Source organism: Pygoscelis adeliae, unplaced genomic scaffold (genome assembly GCF_000699105.1).
Source record: "Pygoscelis adeliae isolate BGI_AS28 unplaced genomic scaffold, ASM69910v1 Scaffold66, whole genome shotgun sequence".
NCBI lineage: Eukaryota > Metazoa > Chordata > Aves > Sphenisciformes > Spheniscidae > Pygoscelis > Pygoscelis adeliae.
Window position 1 is genome coordinate 6,908,018 of NW_008825167.1, and position 16,988 is coordinate 6,925,005.

The 16,988-nt window shown below is 41.3% G+C and overlaps 2 protein-coding genes across 2 annotated transcripts in view; both read left to right on the forward strand.

The window, feature by feature from the left end:
• The window catches only part of CFAP99 (cilia and flagella associated protein 99), a 71,080-nt gene extending 65,523 nt beyond the window's left edge, over positions 1-5,557 (forward strand). Inside the window, exon 16 of the mRNA XM_009328881.1 lies at positions 5,511-5,557. Coding sequence (XP_009327156.1) covers positions 5,511-5,557 — 47 coding nt within the window. The remainder of the gene's footprint in view (positions 1-5,510) is intronic.
• Positions 5,496-14,412, forward strand: LOC103920924 (E3 ubiquitin-protein ligase RNF4-like). Its single transcript, XM_009328800.1, has 7 exons — positions 5,496-5,677; positions 6,195-6,315; positions 7,076-7,155; positions 7,823-7,832; positions 9,454-9,619; positions 11,870-11,918; positions 12,265-14,412. The coding sequence occupies exons 1-7, from the start codon at positions 5,669-5,671 to the stop codon at positions 12,412-12,414; spliced, it is 585 nt and encodes a 194-aa protein (XP_009327075.1). The 5' UTR covers positions 5,496-5,668; the 3' UTR covers positions 12,415-14,412.
• The last annotated feature ends 2,576 nt before the right edge of the window (positions 14,413-16,988 follow it).

Genomic DNA, 16,988 nt, shown 5'->3' on the forward strand with positions numbered 1-16,988 from the left:
GCCGCTCCTGCCCTCCCCGCCGAGCGCCGGGCAGCGCTGAGGTCCGGAGGCCAGCTAGGCCTGCGGCCGTTCCCTGCCCCGTGTTCCCTTGAAGGCGAGACTAGCCGGTCGCTGCCGACGGGCTGCTCGGCCTCTTGTGGTGCTCGCTGGGTCGTAAACTGCGTTTGCTGCGAGGGCTGTTCAGAGGGTGTCCTGAAGTGGCTGAGAGAGACAAGTGCTGGGGAGGAGGCGATGGCGTCCCTCCTCTCCTCTCCTCTGGAGGAAGAGGGGCGGCTCAGCACATGCAGCGGGTGTAGCTGCGTGCAGTTGTTAGTCTGTCTTCCCGTTTTGCGTGACAGCAGGAGCGGAGGGAATGCTTCTCTCCTACCTCAGCGTCCCTCACATCTCCATTACAGGACGTGAAAAGACTCAACTTCTTTTTCCTTTCTTCCGTATCTGATTTTGGGACCGTTGGAAGTAAGCTGTAGCCTCTCTCGGAGAAACTGCTGCGCATAAGAGCGATGGGGAGCTTTTCTTCTGGCCAGTCTTCATCTTTTTTTGTTGTTTCCGAAATAGGACATCTGGCCAACTGAAAGTTTTGGCTGTGTTTTGTTCTCTGGGTGTTTTCTTAGCTGCTTTGTTTTGTTTTGGATTTGGCTTTTGTTGTTGTTTTTTTTTGTTTGGGGTTTTCTTGTTAGGCTGCTCATAAACATATGTCTTATTTGTCTGTAGATGTAGCTGACTGCTAAGAGCAGGCAAGCTAGTATAGCTCTATGGTAGGCTGTTTATTGCTCATCTTTACTCTCTTTATAGTGCCTCTCACCAAGCTTTTGTAGTATGGGACTGCTTGACCTAATTTGGATAAAACATAATAGACTCAGCTTCTGTTTACACTTCAGTTGGTGAAAAAAATGAGAACGTCTTTAAAGGTGCTGCAAATACATGGTAGGAAAGTTTTGAAAGAGTAAAATGGCAGATTACTTTTCCCTGTGATAAAAAAATTTAAGACTAGTACTTTGTGATTGGTACGTGCATCTTCTGACCGCAGAAATTTTTTTAATACATGCTGCATCTTTGATACTGTCTTTTCCTGTTAGGAGTGCAAAGAGAGGTCTTAAGAGTGGAAATGAGAAGCGAAGTCTTAAAGGTATAGCATATAATGTTTTGACAAATACAATGTATACTGTTTTTGTCACCTGTGCCTTGCGCACACCAAACATTTAGACTGACATTATTGCTTTCTTCAAGTAGTTACTGTAGTGTATTTGTAATGTTTAAGATGATTATGAAATAAAGTCTTGTTTGTGTTAGTCAGACATGGTAAAAAAGCCATTTTTTTTGACTTGTAATTCAAACATGTTAAACTAGGTCAACTTGAACACAGTGAAAATGTTAACTTTTTTATAGAGGAGAAAATTTAACAGGAGGCTTAAATGATGAATATGGGAATCAATATTCTTTTACTCCTCGTGTAAACATTCTTAATTTAGATGACTTTACCTTTATTTTTCTCAAGTATCTACCTGTACAGAGAAAGGTTGGTGGATATAGCCCTTAAAATGCTAGTGAGTCAGCTAGAATAAACGTTGAACTTTGTTGTTATGAGGACAACACTACTTACACCCTTGGGAGAGCTAAATGACAGGAACAATAACTGTATGTGCAGAGCTCTGCGCAGGAGAGGAAGGGGGAGTGGCTTTTTCTGGTATGGTATCATCCTGCAGTGGTGCAATAAAAAGTCTAAATCTTAAAAGTATTTATTGGCTTGCTAAGTTGATCTGCTAAGTTTTCACATTAAAAAAAAGCTGTTTTTTTTAACCTTAATTCTAGAATTTTGAATTGATGTCTGAATGCATCTTGCTACAGGTGTAATAGATGAGCTCGCTAACAGCTTCACAGCTTCAGCTGGAGTTATTTGATGCTTATGGGTTGAGGGGGGGGGGAGGTTGATGCAGTAACTCTATTTTTATTATCCAGTCTTGGAAGTCTTGGTACTGGGTTTCATAGTGACTGTTGGAGGGGGAGCATATAGACCTTATTTCATTTGGGCTATCCAGTCCTGTATAACAAATCATATTATTAAATTGAGTGGTCCTAAGGTTTTGAAAATCTTTAAGGAATTCTTATTGATGAATATGTCTCTAAATGTGCAAAGCTTGGAACTGTTTTGTTTACCTTTGTTCTTGTGCATAACTATCTTGATCTGTGGTGTATGCAAGAAAGTTAAGCTTTGCTTTATTTTTGCTACCCGTTCTTACAGTTCAGGTAACTAACTTTCAATGCAGTTTCCTGAGTAAGCCAATAACATGTGGAAACCTATAGCCCCACAGAAGAGGTTTGTTCTTACAAGAAAAAAAATGTTGCCGGATCATGAGACTCCTTCCATAGTCTTAATAAATTCCAGCAGTTTGATTTTCTTTATAAACATGACTCTCCTGAGCTGGGTCGTGTTGGTACTGATTAGTCTGCCTGTAATGATCTATTTTAAGGTGGTTTTAGTGATGAGCTTCCCTATGGGTATCCATTCTCAACTTCGTTCTTCAGAAGAAGCTTCTGAAGAGGTTAAGATCTGAGTTATTAGCAGCTAGAATACTTGTGCCTTATGCATGCTCTCTGTATTAACTGTAAAGAAAGCCTACTGTCGATGTTGTAAGATTCTGAAAATTAACCCATCTAAATAGCAATGGTGCTTTCTGTCACTTAGTTCGAGAAGTGGCTCTCTCTGATATTAGATCCTCTGAGACATGTTGTAGTAACCCTATAAGTAATCTGTTCCTTGGTATCTTGGTAAAGAAGTGTGTGCATATTTAATGTGCATAAGGTGGTCTTAGCATGACGGGTCTTCTATTGTGTATTACTTTGGTTTTCTTGTCACCATAATTTTCAAATTTGTTTGCTTGTTTTTTGTTTGGTTGTTTTTTGTTGTTGTTTTGGGTTTGGTTTTTTTTTTTCTTCTGTGATAGCTCTTCTTTGGCATTTAAGCCACTTGTGGCCAAAGAGAATCTGTGCAACATTTTATGTTTAGAGTCATCCCAGGTGCTTGGTCCCCCCTGTACTTTTAACCCTTTCTAAAGATACTTTGTCAACATACCATTGCACTGGGTTGTATTCAGTGTTAAATCTGAAAAGCACCGAGCTTTGTGAAACCTTTTGGGTGTTTTACATCCAAAACTGTGCTGTCTAGTGAATACATCAGGCTTGGTTTTTGCTGTCTTTCAGCAGTGCAGATACGTCAGTGTATCGGATTGCTCTAACAGGTTCTATTTAAAAACAATTCTAACAACTTGTAATTTAAAGTAAGCTTATATAAAGTTTATTTCTTTATAATCCTCAGATGTGTGTACCAGCTAGCATTTCCCAGCTTTTAATGTCCAAGTATTTTTTCCAAGTCCATATCTGAGGAGAATCAAGGAAAATGTCTCTTGGCTTTCTTGATTAAGTAAACTTATAAAGAATCTAATGGCATAACTTCTTAATATACCTCATGTGTTGCTCAGTCTTGTGTTCATCCTTCCGCTGTGTGCGGGAAACTGCTTTGCCCAAGTTATTTTAAGTTTCAGTTGTAGCTGTAGATGAAGATGGTAGCTTGTCTTTGAGCAACTAGTTTGAAAGAGCAGATGTGCTAGGTTTAGGGATGATTCTCTCCCTTTCCCCCATCCCTCGTGCTGTGTGTCCTCCTTCTTGCTTCACCTCCCTCTTCCCCTTGTCTCCAAAAAGCTCCAAAACCAAGCCTATGAATAATAATCCTATGGAGAGAGAAACTCCTATAGCACCTAGAAAATGTGCTTGCAGAACGGTCTGTCTGGTTTGTTTTGTACGAGTGAAGAATTAGGCATTGTTCCCTATTCCAAAAACTCAGTGAAGTGAGTAAAATAGGATCTTCCCAAGAATGTTGGTAAGGCTGGCAGAAAAGCCTTCTTCCTTAACAGATGAAATGAAATCTAGGCCGTAAGAACAGTGGGGTGAAGTGTGCAAAGAGAACTCGCGTTACCTGGACACAGAATGTTATGGAAATGGTTGCGTAGGTGAGTCCTCCACTGAGGAAGTGGGAGACTGAAAGTCAGTTCCCGGCTTTCTCTGATAGGGAGCAAACTCTGAGCCTTAGTCTTCAACATCCCGGGTGAGAACATGAGACTATTGTTCACATTTGCGAGAAAAACTCTGGGATAATTATACATGTAACTTCAAATTTTTAAAAAACATCTTAAAAAAATCTCAAAACTATCAAAACTGATTAGGTTCGTATTGGGAGAGGGAGTTATGCATAACAGTTCTGAAAATTTCATCTACTGTGACCAGAATCTGCCTGTGGGCTCACTGATCAGTAAGTCTGGCATATAGCAAGTGGTCCAAGTAAAAAAAAAAAAAAAAAAAAAAAAAAGTTGACTTTCATTTTAGCTTTTGCAATCCAGTACCAGTTTTAAAATGAAAAAATGGGAGAAAATTGATGAGTGGCGTATTGTGTTGCTTAAAACTGTGCATAAATATATCTTTGGGCTTAGAAAAGTACCCAATTTAGTGTAACGATTTTTCTCAAGCATGTTTTGTTTTAATAATGTCACAATTCAGTGTTAATGGGTCTCTTAAAGTCATTGATTTAAGAAATACAGAGGGAAAGTTTAAGAGGAAAAAAATCAGTCGGGCTTCCTTTAACTCAAGGTTATGACTGACTACCAGTGCCACTCCATCCCACTGCATGGTCTCAGTTCTCTTAATCTGAGAATAGGTTAATAGCATGTGTGCTGGTCTTTGAAGCGTAGATCAAGGTCAGTATCGGGAAATAGTTCTGCAGTTCTTGTTTAACGTCATTGGGTTTTTATCCTGGTCCCTCCACCACCTCCCCTCCAGCTCCTCATTGTGTGTTGGACGCAGGATAACTTTACCAGGAGCAAGCTTTAAGATGTGAACTTCAGTACCGTGTCCGATACTCATAACCGCCTTTATACTTGCTTTTCACCTCTTCCCACTTAGCAGTTCGCTGCCTGGTGGGTAGGAGCATGCACACTTACAGTTACCACAGAGTAGCTACTGTACACTCGTATGCTCTTGCAGATCCGCGAGTATTTCTAAGCTGAAATTTCTCTGCTCCGCTTGCTTTGGATTCCTCTCAAGCTGTTCAGCTCCCACCTGTTGGAATCTGGAGATGGGCTGGGGAAGAGAACTGCTTGTCTGGAATTTTGTGTTCCCTGAAGATGGTTGCTCATGACACAATTCCCAGTGGTTCCTGCCCACACCCAAACATTGCCTCGAGCGTCAGTCCATTGTTTTTCAGTTAAACTTAATTGGGATTCATAGTATTTTTCTAGTTTGCTAACAAACTAGCTTATTCTGGTGTTTAGTTTGGGAAGTGGGTGAGAACGACTGAGGCTTCAGGCCCAGCTGTAGGTGTCTGAGGCTCAAATACCAAACTGTGGGACGTGCCCTCTAGCTTGGGATAGAAGCTGGTGACTCGGGAATGGGAATCTTGGAGTGGGTGTATTTAAGCGAACGAGCATTACAGATAGGTCATCTTCTCTCTTCTTTTCCTGCAGGTTTGGACGAACGTCGGTCTCGGACACTGAGAAATCTGGACTTTTGACAGTGTACGACCTAAAGGAATATAAGGATTTGATAGTTGTAGCTTCCTTGCAATTAATTTTATGGTATTTGTACCTCTTGCTTTCTCTGTGGATTGAGATCAAGAAACACTATGAGCACAGTAAGTATTTTACTGCTCAGTGCAAACCTGATTCTTAAAACGTGTGTTTTATGGTACTTCTAGAAATGATTTTAAGAGTTTGTAGTAAACACACTGGAACATAAGCATATTCAAGCGTCATGTAACTTCCTGTTCTGTGAGACTTAAGATTTTCAATCTCTCTAGGTGCTAGTATAGTTCAGAAATGCTTACAAGGCGAGCAAAAACCTTAGGTCAGACCGATTCCAGTGGTTGGCTGGAAGCGAACACCTGACGTAATTGTGAACTAGTCTTCTCCCTTGCAAACCGTTACGATACGTTTTTCCTTTGTGACCCAAAGAGTAGGAGATCTGGGGTGATGTCTCTTCCTTGCTGCGATGCATTCAGGTAGGAATGACCCATACCCCCATTCTTTGGGTATTACAGCCTTTCAGGGGAGTGTTTTGTGTCTCCTCGTGTGCTTTCATTGGTGCCGCCAAGATGAGGGCCACGTTAATGTTACTGCTAAAGAAAATGCCAAGGCTTTGTCCTCTCATAGGCTCAACGAAAGCGCCGTGGAGGAGCAGTTAATTCCAGGCGAGTTCGGAAACGAAACAGGCTGATGGCTTCTACCGCAGAAATGGCTTCAGAAGCAGAGCCAATAGAACTTGAAGAAAGTGGTAAGGTTTCTTTTTAACCTGGTAAGAACGTAAACTGCTTCTGGAGGGTTGGGGTCCCACTTACCGTGCATTTTTGCCAGTTTCTAGGGCCTTTACTGGGGAGGAAGGGAAACCTGATTTTAGAAAGCGTCTAGTATGGCATCGATAAACAAGGAGCCTGCTGACAGCTGTTCTAGTTTGTTACTGAGGTGCGAGGCCTTCACCACTAGTGATAGATGAGCTGTGTAAGAAAGGTACTCCAGTGCTGCTCAGACATCTGAATGTCCAGTCTGATGAGCTGGGAGGTACTGCAGCTGCGACTACAGATACGGCAAACTAAGTCTGGGAGCTCCTAAGTTTTAAGAAGATAATTAAAAGTTTGTCGCTAGTCGTGCCGCGTCCCTCAAGGGAACATTTACAGCATGGCGCTGTAAAAGTATTATTTCCTCTATGATTCGCGTTTTATTCTGGGTGATAAACATTCTCCTGTGTTAGTTGAATCATCTGTTGCTGTGTACCTCCCACAAGCTGTTGTCATACAACAAAGCTGTATGAGGAGCTCAGCTGCTGTTCCTCTTGCGTGGCAACTTGCAGAAGACAGGGGTGCTGCTGCTCTACCTGGACTGTTGAGGGCAAAGCTTGAGTGAACTGTTGCACACGTTCCTGAAGAGAGAAGGGATAGGGCAAGGTTGACTCGTACCTCAGCCTGCTACGTAGTGGCAGGCAGGCAATTTTGTTTGTCTGCGACCTCTGATCTTGATTCTAACGTTGTGTTTTGAAGCTGGTGAAGAAGTAGTAGATCTCACATGTGAATCTTCTGATCCTGTAGTCGTTGATCTAACTCACAATGATTCTGTTGTGGTAAGTAGTGAGTGGCACGCTTATCTAAATCTTGTGGTCAAATTAGTTTTGTATTGTGCTCCCTGATAGAATCTGGCTTTAAGGGTAAGTTTTAAGTTCCAAGTTGACTTGTCAGTGCATGAAAGCCATGCGTTACAGGTCAACACCGAAGCTTCTCTGGAGGTGCTGCTTAGCAAAACCCTTCCTGGGCACAGCAGTACAGCCTTGTTTTCTCAGACTGTTGTAAATCTGCATGGGTACTTTTCTTGAAAAATGGCTGATTAAATGTCTATACAAGAATTTAACCAGTTCAACCAGGCGGGTGGTGATCATATGCCTTTTCATTGTGTAGGCATGATGATAAATGCATTTCAAGTATGATACTCTCTAAAGATGTAGACCCCTCATTCATAGATGTTAGTCTGGTATACCCGTCATGGCGCAGTCATGAATGTTTATGAAGAATGCTACTGATAACTACTAAGCTTGAGGAATCTGGAAGACTGAATGCTAAGGCACTGAAAAATTCTATTGAAATGTGTATTTGACCTATATTTGAAGATCTGTGCAGTAAAAGTAAATCGATGTCATGAACGTGGCAGTAAAGTTAGGCTTAATCCTTACAAGGTTTGGATTCGGGTCATAGTTTTTTTTCTTTTCTCTTCCTTCCCATATATACTGATGCAAGATTGTTGAAGGTGAGTTGACATTTTACAATTCATAATGGAATTGTCCTAAACTTTTTTTTTCTTTTCCAATGAATTTGAGCAGCATGGACTGAAGCTGCATTTACCAAAAGGCAAAGGGCATCTGGCCAGTGTCTTAGAGAATGGATCCGGTCTGTGCTTGATAGTCGCTATCAGAGCTTGTAGCAAGTATCTCAATTGAAATACATCAAAGCTGCTCAAAATATGTTTTCTTATTTTCCAAATACAGAAGTTCTGTAAGCCTGAAGTTGATAACTTCAGTTAGCACTGGAATATCTGCTTTGAATAAGAAAATGTTGAAAGGCTTTTTTAGCCTGTGTTGCAGTGAAGGAACTAAGGCAGAAAGTTATTTGTGGTCATAGTATTCACTTTCATTATCTAGTCTAACATGCCTCAAATTTAATACTGACATGTATTAACAAGTGTGGTTTTTTTTTTTCTACTTTAGGTGTTACAATAGTTACAGGTATAAATAAGTTAATCTTTTACACCTTTCAGACCTTGTTCTGATTATAATATCTGAGATGTATTAGTATGTTGTTAGCTGCTTACTTAGAAAGTAATCTGTGTGCTGAATGAAGCAAGAGCCAAGTAAAAAATACTTGCAATAAAAGTTGTAGCTGAATACTTACGCAGGAAGGAATTTTAATTTTGTGGCTATTTATGTAATTTTAATTGCTTAGTGCTTGATTATTGTTACATGGACACTGGAGTTGCAGAGACAATTATTGCATGTGGTTTCTAATTGTTAAAAAGCAAACAGCAGTTCTTTAACCTTTGGATGTTACAGACCAGGCAATTAAATTTTTATCATCTCCTTTTATCTTGGGAAATATAACTCTATATTCAAGTTACCTTGTCTCAGGAGGAAGATGATGAAAATTGCTAAGGAGACACTGCTTAAAGTATTTTTATAATTTCCAAGTACTGTTCTTAAAAAGACTCATTTTTTTAGAAACTGCCTTTGAGTGGGGAGGTTTGGTTTAACGCAGACAAAAAGAGTGGAACGGTTTAGCATCATACCTGGATAGAGCAGTGAGAACCCATAGCAGCTCCATAATTTACATTTTTAGATTTAAGTATCTCTTCCATCACTTCTGAAACTTTCTGAACAAAGCACTCTGTGTTTTATCAGGCTTTTTTGTTGTGTATGTGCTGTCTTGCCATGCTACTTGGAAACTTGACTTCATCCCTCTCTCTCTCTCAAATCACACAGCAATTGTCGCAATTCCTCAACATAGTATGGTAGCATTCTCTGTCAGTAAGAACTGGGAGAGGTAGCTTCCCCTTATAGGGGAGATTTATTCACAGGTGGTGTAACTGTATGAAACTTAGGACACAGAGAATCTTTAAGATCATGTTTTAGCTCTTTGTAGGGTGAATAGAGCAAATGTTTTGTGTTGATATGTAGCAGAATATCCACAATGTCTGGAAATGGTCAGCCTTAATGTTTAGGAAACTAGTTTGTTTAAGATTGCTTTTAACCCAGCTGAACGTGGTCCATTTAAGATATGAACCGTTGCAGGCTATTTATAATCATGTGTTTCAAGGACAGTTCCAGGGAGAGATATATATATTTTAATATATCTAACTTACCAAAATTAAATTACAGAGAACCAACGACAAGGGAGAAATCTCAGATTAAGAAGCCAGCGACAGTCGGACAGCTGTGTACTGAGTAGCGATGATGAAGATGAAACAAGAGACAGTGATGTGTATGTGACAGATAAAGTATCTCGAGAATTGGGACCACTGGAAGATGAAACTGCAAGTTCAAAGTGTGTATGCCTTGCAACCTACCAAACATTGAATTTTGCTTTTCTTATACAGGACTGAGTTCTATTGCTGTAGCCTGGCTTATCTTTGAAGTCTTAACTTATTGTAGTTAGTTCCCTGTTCCAGTGAGCACAACATCAGATTTCGCATGATGACTAAATGATATCCGTTTTAGGATAAAAAGCCAGCCCAAGACAAATGTACAACTTTGCATACAGCCTTAAAGATGACTGTGGGGATATGGCAAGGAGGGATGATTAGTCACAGGCCATAGCTCATAATGTATTGCATTTACTTTTCATGCAAAGCTCTAGTAGGGATGCTAGATATGGGAATATTTCCACTGATGTAGATGAGGCTTGGTACCACGAGACCAGCAGGCAGCAGCCTGGCAAATTCCAGTAAAAACTCCTATTCATTTGCTGCTTTTTTTACACACTGTGCCAATTGACTGCCTTTTTCTCTCAGACCAGTAACTGTTCTTCCCAAGGTATACTTGCAAGGCGATTGTGGAGGTAATACTGTTATGGCCAGTTTTTGTTCTGTCCCATGTACATCATGGAGCTCTGATATGTTTGCATGTGAGATGGCGATCTCGCTGTTCGCGTCAGGTGCCTGCCCAGTAAAGACCCCATTCTGCGGAGAAACAGTGGACTCCTGCTGTAGGAGCACTGCATTATGTTAAGAAAGACACAATATATTAGACTAATCAAATGAAATCAGCTGTCCACGTGACTAGAGAAGACAAAGAACATGAGAGTTGCAGTATAAACATTTTTCAAAGTGTTTGGGGGGGGAAAAATACAGGTTTTAATAAAGATGGTATGCTTTGAGCTTTTTAGATTACTGGAAGGCAACGTAGGAGAGAACTTGGGTATGGAAATTTTGGGTGTCAGGTAGGTCTTAAATATGCCACCTAAAAGGGCTTATAGTATTCTAAAACATAGTGCATTTTGCCAATGCATTTGTAGATTGTTTTAATTTTGGTCATTAAGTATGTAGGTGAATAAATCCCACTAATTAATATAAAAAAAATTAATGTTTTGTTCGTTCAATCTTAAGCTTCTCTGTTAAAGAATGTGCCTTCCTGCTCTGTTTAAGTAAGGCTAAAACAACTCAGTGCTGCAGCATTTAACATTGATAAAAAGGTACTGATGCTGAAGATTGCCACAGAGCTGTCTACAGTGTTACTCCGTGGTGTTAGACTACTCTTGCTGATATGAAGGTTGCCATCAATTGTAATTAATTACTGAGTTGGTATTATAGCTGCTGCATAAAGAATTTGAGTAGTAAAAATGGGAGAAATGGAGTTAAGTTATGTGTGTGAAACTAGGGGTAGATGTTAGTAGTGCTCACTGCTTGAATTTAAGATTGCGGGATAAAGGATATCTCATGCTTTCTATTCCTGTTTAATTAATAAATTACAAACTGTTGCTTAGTGGTGGTGACATAATAAAGCCAAATGTTTATGGTAAAGACTTATGAAAGCAGCTTACTGTGATCATTTAAAATAGAGATTAATCTATTAAATAAAAGTGACAGAAAGCTCTTTCTGATAGAGAATTCAGCATTTATGGTATGACACGTTCCTTACGCAGAAATAGCTATGTCTGTTAGTAAGCGTGCGTGCAATACAGCTGTCCTAGAGGCTGAAGGCAGGAGAGGTACATCTATAACCACAGCTTGGTAGCAGCCACCGAGTTGGTCTGTCCTTCTCTGAACTAGAAACTTATTTTTGAATATTTCCTCACGTTAGTGTGTTCCTGCCCTACATTTTATAAGGAAGGAGTTCTTGGTATGAATGTGTGACTGGGCTGGGACGTTGCTAAATTAGAATAGGGGACGTTTTGTTTTCTGACAGCCGCTTTCCCTTCTAGAAAGGACAGCTAGGTGGTTTTGTTACAAAACTCTTATTTATGACCCGATGCCTGTTGAAGATTAATACTGCCGTACGTATACTGCACAGTGCTATAGACGGCTGTTACCTGCCGTGATAGAGCAGGGTGACTAGTTGCATCTTCCCCCTAATGAAAACCAAGACGCTGTTTCCTTCAGGTAAGGGAGACCCTAACTGCTTAGTAAATGCGACAAACTGAAAGAGTTAAAGGTACGCAGGGGTCTTCAGGTGAAATGCGTCCTGGCTCGTCTGTGCAGCCGGAGGATTACATGACGTTTTGTGTCTCGGCAACCCTCAATGCACGGTGAAATTAACGGATGCATGTTCTTTCTGGTTTTGTTCTCTCTCCCACAAGGCCGTCTGGTACCGTTAGCTGTCCGATTTGCATGGATGGCTACTCAGAGGTAAGGATCCACACGTTGTCATCGTGTCTGTCCTGTCGGAGGGAGAACGGGGCAGGGGGTGAGCTGCGCGAGTCGGTTGGGTCATGTGGGACGCCACAGACAGCTGGCCTGAAGTACAGACCTTGGTCTGAAGGTCAAGCTAGCTTGTAACTCAGTCATTTCTTGGTGGTGTACGTAGAGGGGGAAGCGCTTTCCAAGGCGGCGCTGAAAGCTCTTTGGGTTCCTTCTTATTGTAGTAGTGACGTACTGGTTACAGATACTCCCAAGTCCTGTTGGCCTGGTGCCAACAGACCAGCAGAGTTGAATTCTTTACTCCAAATACCTGTTGGGGTTTCTTTGCTTCCAGATTGTGCAAAGCGGACGACTGATTGTGTCAACCAAATGCGGCCACGTCTTCTGCAGCCAGTGCCTCCGTGATTCCCTTAGGAATGCCAACTCTTGCCCAACCTGCAGGAAGAAACTCACTCACAGACAATACCATCCCATTTATATATGAGTACTTCTATTTCTCAGGACAGACTCAACTGGATTTTGGGGGAAAATGTCATGTTTTCAGTGCTCTGAAGATGTAAAGAGCAGCAGGTTGCGCACACATCCAAATAAAACTGTTTTTTTTGGAGAATGACTTGTACATATATAGACAGCTTTTTTTATGGTCCAAGCTGCTTCTTGTTATGTCCCTGGTTATAACGTTAAACTGATGACTGTCTCTAATCTAGACCAGCAGCCTATATCAGAAAGGAAGCAGCTAATCCATTTCCTTCTACTTTTTTAATGCTTAAACAAGAGGGGTCTGAATATTTTGTTATTTCTTACTCTTTAAATTATTCCCACCGTCGCATCCAGATACGGAATAGTTACCTTGCAACATAGAGACGAACAAGTTGCCATTTCATTGCACTTTTGTTTTTATCCTGTAAGAAGCTCGTGACTATATTGCTTTCTGCTACACCATCTTTGCCCAAGTAGAGTAAGTTCTGGAACCATGGGGCGTTTTCTCTTGAATCAATATTAAATTGACAACCAGGGTCATGCAATAAAATAACCTGCTGTTAACCAGCAATCAGGTTTTTTTAAGCAGAAAGCTTGAACATGTAGATGTCTTTTATGAACTCCATGAGATCTAAAGTACGTAGAAAAGTTGCAACGTGTCAGTGTGCAAATACTTCTTTGAATGTTCTAACTGCCAAGAATTCCTGTATTTGAATCACAACACTGAATTTATTTTCTAACGGGATGAGATGGTCTCTTGGGTTTACTACTGTTCTATAGTGCTCTCTCCTGATAACTAAGGAGAATGTAGTCTTCTCTAGGCTTGCTTGCTAGTGATGAATAAGAAGCAAATTGTATGCTTTCCTCTTGTCAGCTGAATACCAAACTACCTACAGGTCTTCTTACTGTATCAAGTGTACGCAGCGTAATGCTTAAAGTTCAGTATGTTCACTTTGCTGTTCTCTTCAGTTGTTACACTGACACCTGACTGGTTTTAGCCTGGCGCATAGGATTAAGAATTAAATAAGTGTATTGCCATGGATTTAGGAAGCGGAGGCTTTAAAAGATGTTTGGTAGCAATCTGGACTTGGCAGCTTTTTGAGAGAGAAGTTTAATCTCCCTTTGCCCTGAGGGTTGTCCAGCTTTCTTTAAATGTGCATTTTTAAAAAAGAAGGAAGTCAGATACATGTCCTAGGAGAGAGCATTCCTCTGTTGAAGCAAGGCAGGAATACACAGGTTTATGAACTGTTACCCAGTCACTTTTGGGTTTTTTCCAGGACTGAGGTACAAATGTGCTTTAAACTGTTACAGCTAAAATCTGCAAGCTGATGTGGAATCCCAGATGAGGTGATACAAACAGGATTATAGTAATTAAAAGTGTAGATGAGGTGATTGAAATCAGTATTTTAGGATCCACATATGCAGTAGCTGCATCTATGAAGGTTGAAATTCGGTCTGTAAAAAAAAAAAAAAGGTCCAAAATTAAACTTCAGATGCCTTTTGGCAGTCGGTTGATTATGAAAACCATCAGCAGCACCATTCTGTGCTCTGGTGCAGCTCAGTTGTAGGATGTGTTTAGTTAACGTTGATATCTGATGTGTCTTTGCTAGCCTGTCCTAGGGATCTGTAGGAAGCTGTTAATTGAAGCACCTCTTCTAATTAGCTGTCTCAAGTTCTTTATTGAAGATTGCAACCCAAAAGTAAAGTGGTGGGTTTTTTTTTTATTAGGATGTTTAGGGATGTGTCTGGATGTAGTAATACAGACATAAAGGCTAGCTTAAGAAACACAATACCTTCCGCACCCTGGTTTGGAATAGCTTTCGTTCGGCCCTCTTACCAGGAATACACCGTTTCTGCAGTGTGGCGATACGGTAACTACTAAAACGTTACACACGTTGAGTTACTGTGTGCTCCTATTGGTCGTATAAACTACAAGCAAGGACTACAGCAGTCTTAGGATAGTGCGGTGAGAACAGCGGCTGGAATTGGGTCCCAAAAACCATAGAAATGATGAAACAGTACTAAAGATTGCTTAAAGCATTAATTGCATGAAGAGAAGCACCCCAACATTCAAACTGTCAAGGTATTTAAGGGCCACAGAAACAGCTTTCTCCCAATAGCTTAAAAAAAGAAAAAAAAAATTATGGCCAGTTGTGTGGCTACAGTACGAGAGGGACGCTAAGAGGAGGATTTGAGGGGTTACCTCTGGGGCTGAGGGTGAGTCTCGTATCTGTGCATCTTTCACAGTGTACTAGCCATAGCCTAAAATGACTTTGCACAACTCCCTCCATGTAAATATCACTTTATAGTTTGTGTCTCAATAAATAGATCTAATTGAAATTTAGATACCACAAGCTATAAAATATTTAACAAAGAAGTTTTTAGCTTTTGTGTACCCTGTGAAATACCACAAATTTTGTGTATCTCAAAATGAATTTTAAGTCTCAGTACATGGAAAAATACTAAATTGTGTTACACACTTTTGGGGGGGAAGAAACCCCAATATATTTGAATTCCAGTGATGTTTCGCATTGGCAAGAAGTGATAGATAATATAAAGATTTTTTCATTATGTAAATGTATGTCTTGTTGTATATAGTTCAATTTTTCCTGTATTTAATTGTATTCCTGTCTGTCTGTCCCATCTATGTTGGACTCTGCTGGTAGGCAAACAGTTCTTTTAACAGGTGGAAATAAAACTATTGATTTGATCAAAATTGGAAGCACTTGTTCTTTTAATCACGTGGTATTAATTGATTTGGAGGGGGGAAGAAAATAATCCTAACCCCGACCCCCTTTTCGTTCTTTTGGCCAGCGTGTGTTGTAGGGGGGAAGGAGAAAGGCGCTGCCTGGGACGGGAGCGATGAGGGGATGACAGGGCCCGGGCCTGCTGCCCAGTGGGGGATGCAGGGGGGGGCTCGTGAGGGGGGGGCCGGGAGCTGGTGGCAGAGAGGGCTCACTTTAAAGGATGGCAGGGTGTTGGGGTATCTCCCCGCTGTGAAGTTGTTGATGAAGCTCATGTTGCCCGTCATGAATGAAACGCCGTGCTGGAGAGAGGGCGAGGAGGAATGCTGAGGGGAGGACCAGGCACGCAGCAGTTTGAAAGTCGCTGTAAAGCTTGCTTTATTTCTTCTCCGAGCAAACTAAAGAGATGCTGTTCTCCTGAAGTCCTTTTCTTGTCTCTCTTATTTGCCTTTCTTACGCATTTTTTATGAAGTTTCTCCAAGTTAAGGAGAAGGGGAAAAAAAGTGTCTATTCAGGCTGGCCATTTATGTATGCATAAACGATTTATAGAGCATGTTCACCAGGATCATTTCCATATGCAAATGCACTACATCGGAGGCCTACTCGAAATCTTATTTATTCAATTGGTCTTAGAACAAGTGTTTCATGAGGGACCTGAACAGCTGCTGTGTGAATAAGTGTATTATTCTGAATTACGTTACTGCTAATAACACTTATTAAGTGCGTATGTTTTCTATTTATCCTTGTTTACAGCGGACTGATGCCTTTCTGCATCTTCTAGTTGCATTGTTCTTCTTCCCCGCCCTATCTGCCCTAGTTCTGGCTATGCTGGGAAACAGTTTTCCTTTCTGGAAATAAAAAGGCTACCTTTTTTGTAATATTTCAAAATGAGCGTGCAAAGAGAACTCGCGTTACCTGGACACAGAATGTTACGGAAATGGTTGCGTAGGCGAGTCCTCCACCGAGGAAGCGGGAGACTGAAAGTCAGTTCCCGGCTTTCTCTGATAGGGAGCAAACTGAGTCTTGGTCTTCTACGTCCCAGGTGAGAACATGAGGCTATTGCTCACATTTGCAAGAAAAACTCTTGAGATACTATACATGGAAGTTTAGAATTTTTTTTAAAGCATTTCCTTTCATGTGTAGCAGAAATCTTAAAACGATCAAAACTGATTAGGTTTATCTTGGGAGAGGGAGTTATGCATAACAGTTCTGAGCATTTCATCTGCTGTGAGCAGCCTGTGGGCTCACTGATTGCGAAGTCTGGCGTATAACAGGGAGTCTAAGTCATTTTAGAATATTTTCAGTTGGAAGGGACCTGCAGCGACCATCTAGTCCCACTGCTTGACCAGTTCAGGGCTGAGCAGAAGTTAAAGCATGTTGTTAAGGGCATTGTCCAAATGCCTCTTAAACACTGACAGGCTTGGGGCATCGACCACCTCTCTAGGAAGCCTGTCCCAGTGTTTGACCACCCTCTCAGTAAAGACATGCTTCCTAATGTCCAGTCTAAACCTCTCCTGGTGCAGCTTTGAACCGTTCCCACGCGTCCTGTCACTGGATACCACCAGGGAGAAGAGCTCAGCACCTCCCTCTCCGCTTCCCCTCCTCAGGAAGCTGTAGAGAGCAGTGGGGGGGCTGAGGTCATCCCTCAGCCTCCTTCTCTCCAAACTAGACAAGCCCAAAGTCCTCAGCCGCCCCTCGTAGGACATTCCTTCCAGCCCTTTCACCAGCTTTGTTGCTCTCTGGACGCACTCAAGGACCTTCACACCCTTCTTAAATAGTGGGGCCCAGACCTGCACACAGCACTCAAGGTGAGGCCGCACCAATGCTGAATACA

Coding starts and splice junctions, on each gene's coding strand:
- LOC103920924 (XM_009328800.1), top strand. Junction 9,620..11,869: donor GATGAAACTGCAAGTTCAAA/GTGTGTATGCCT, acceptor CTCTCCCACAAG/GCCGTCTGGTACCGTTAGCT. Junction 11,919..12,264: donor GCATGGATGGCTACTCAGAG/GTAAGGATCCAC, acceptor CTTTGCTTCCAG/ATTGTGCAAAGCGGACGACT.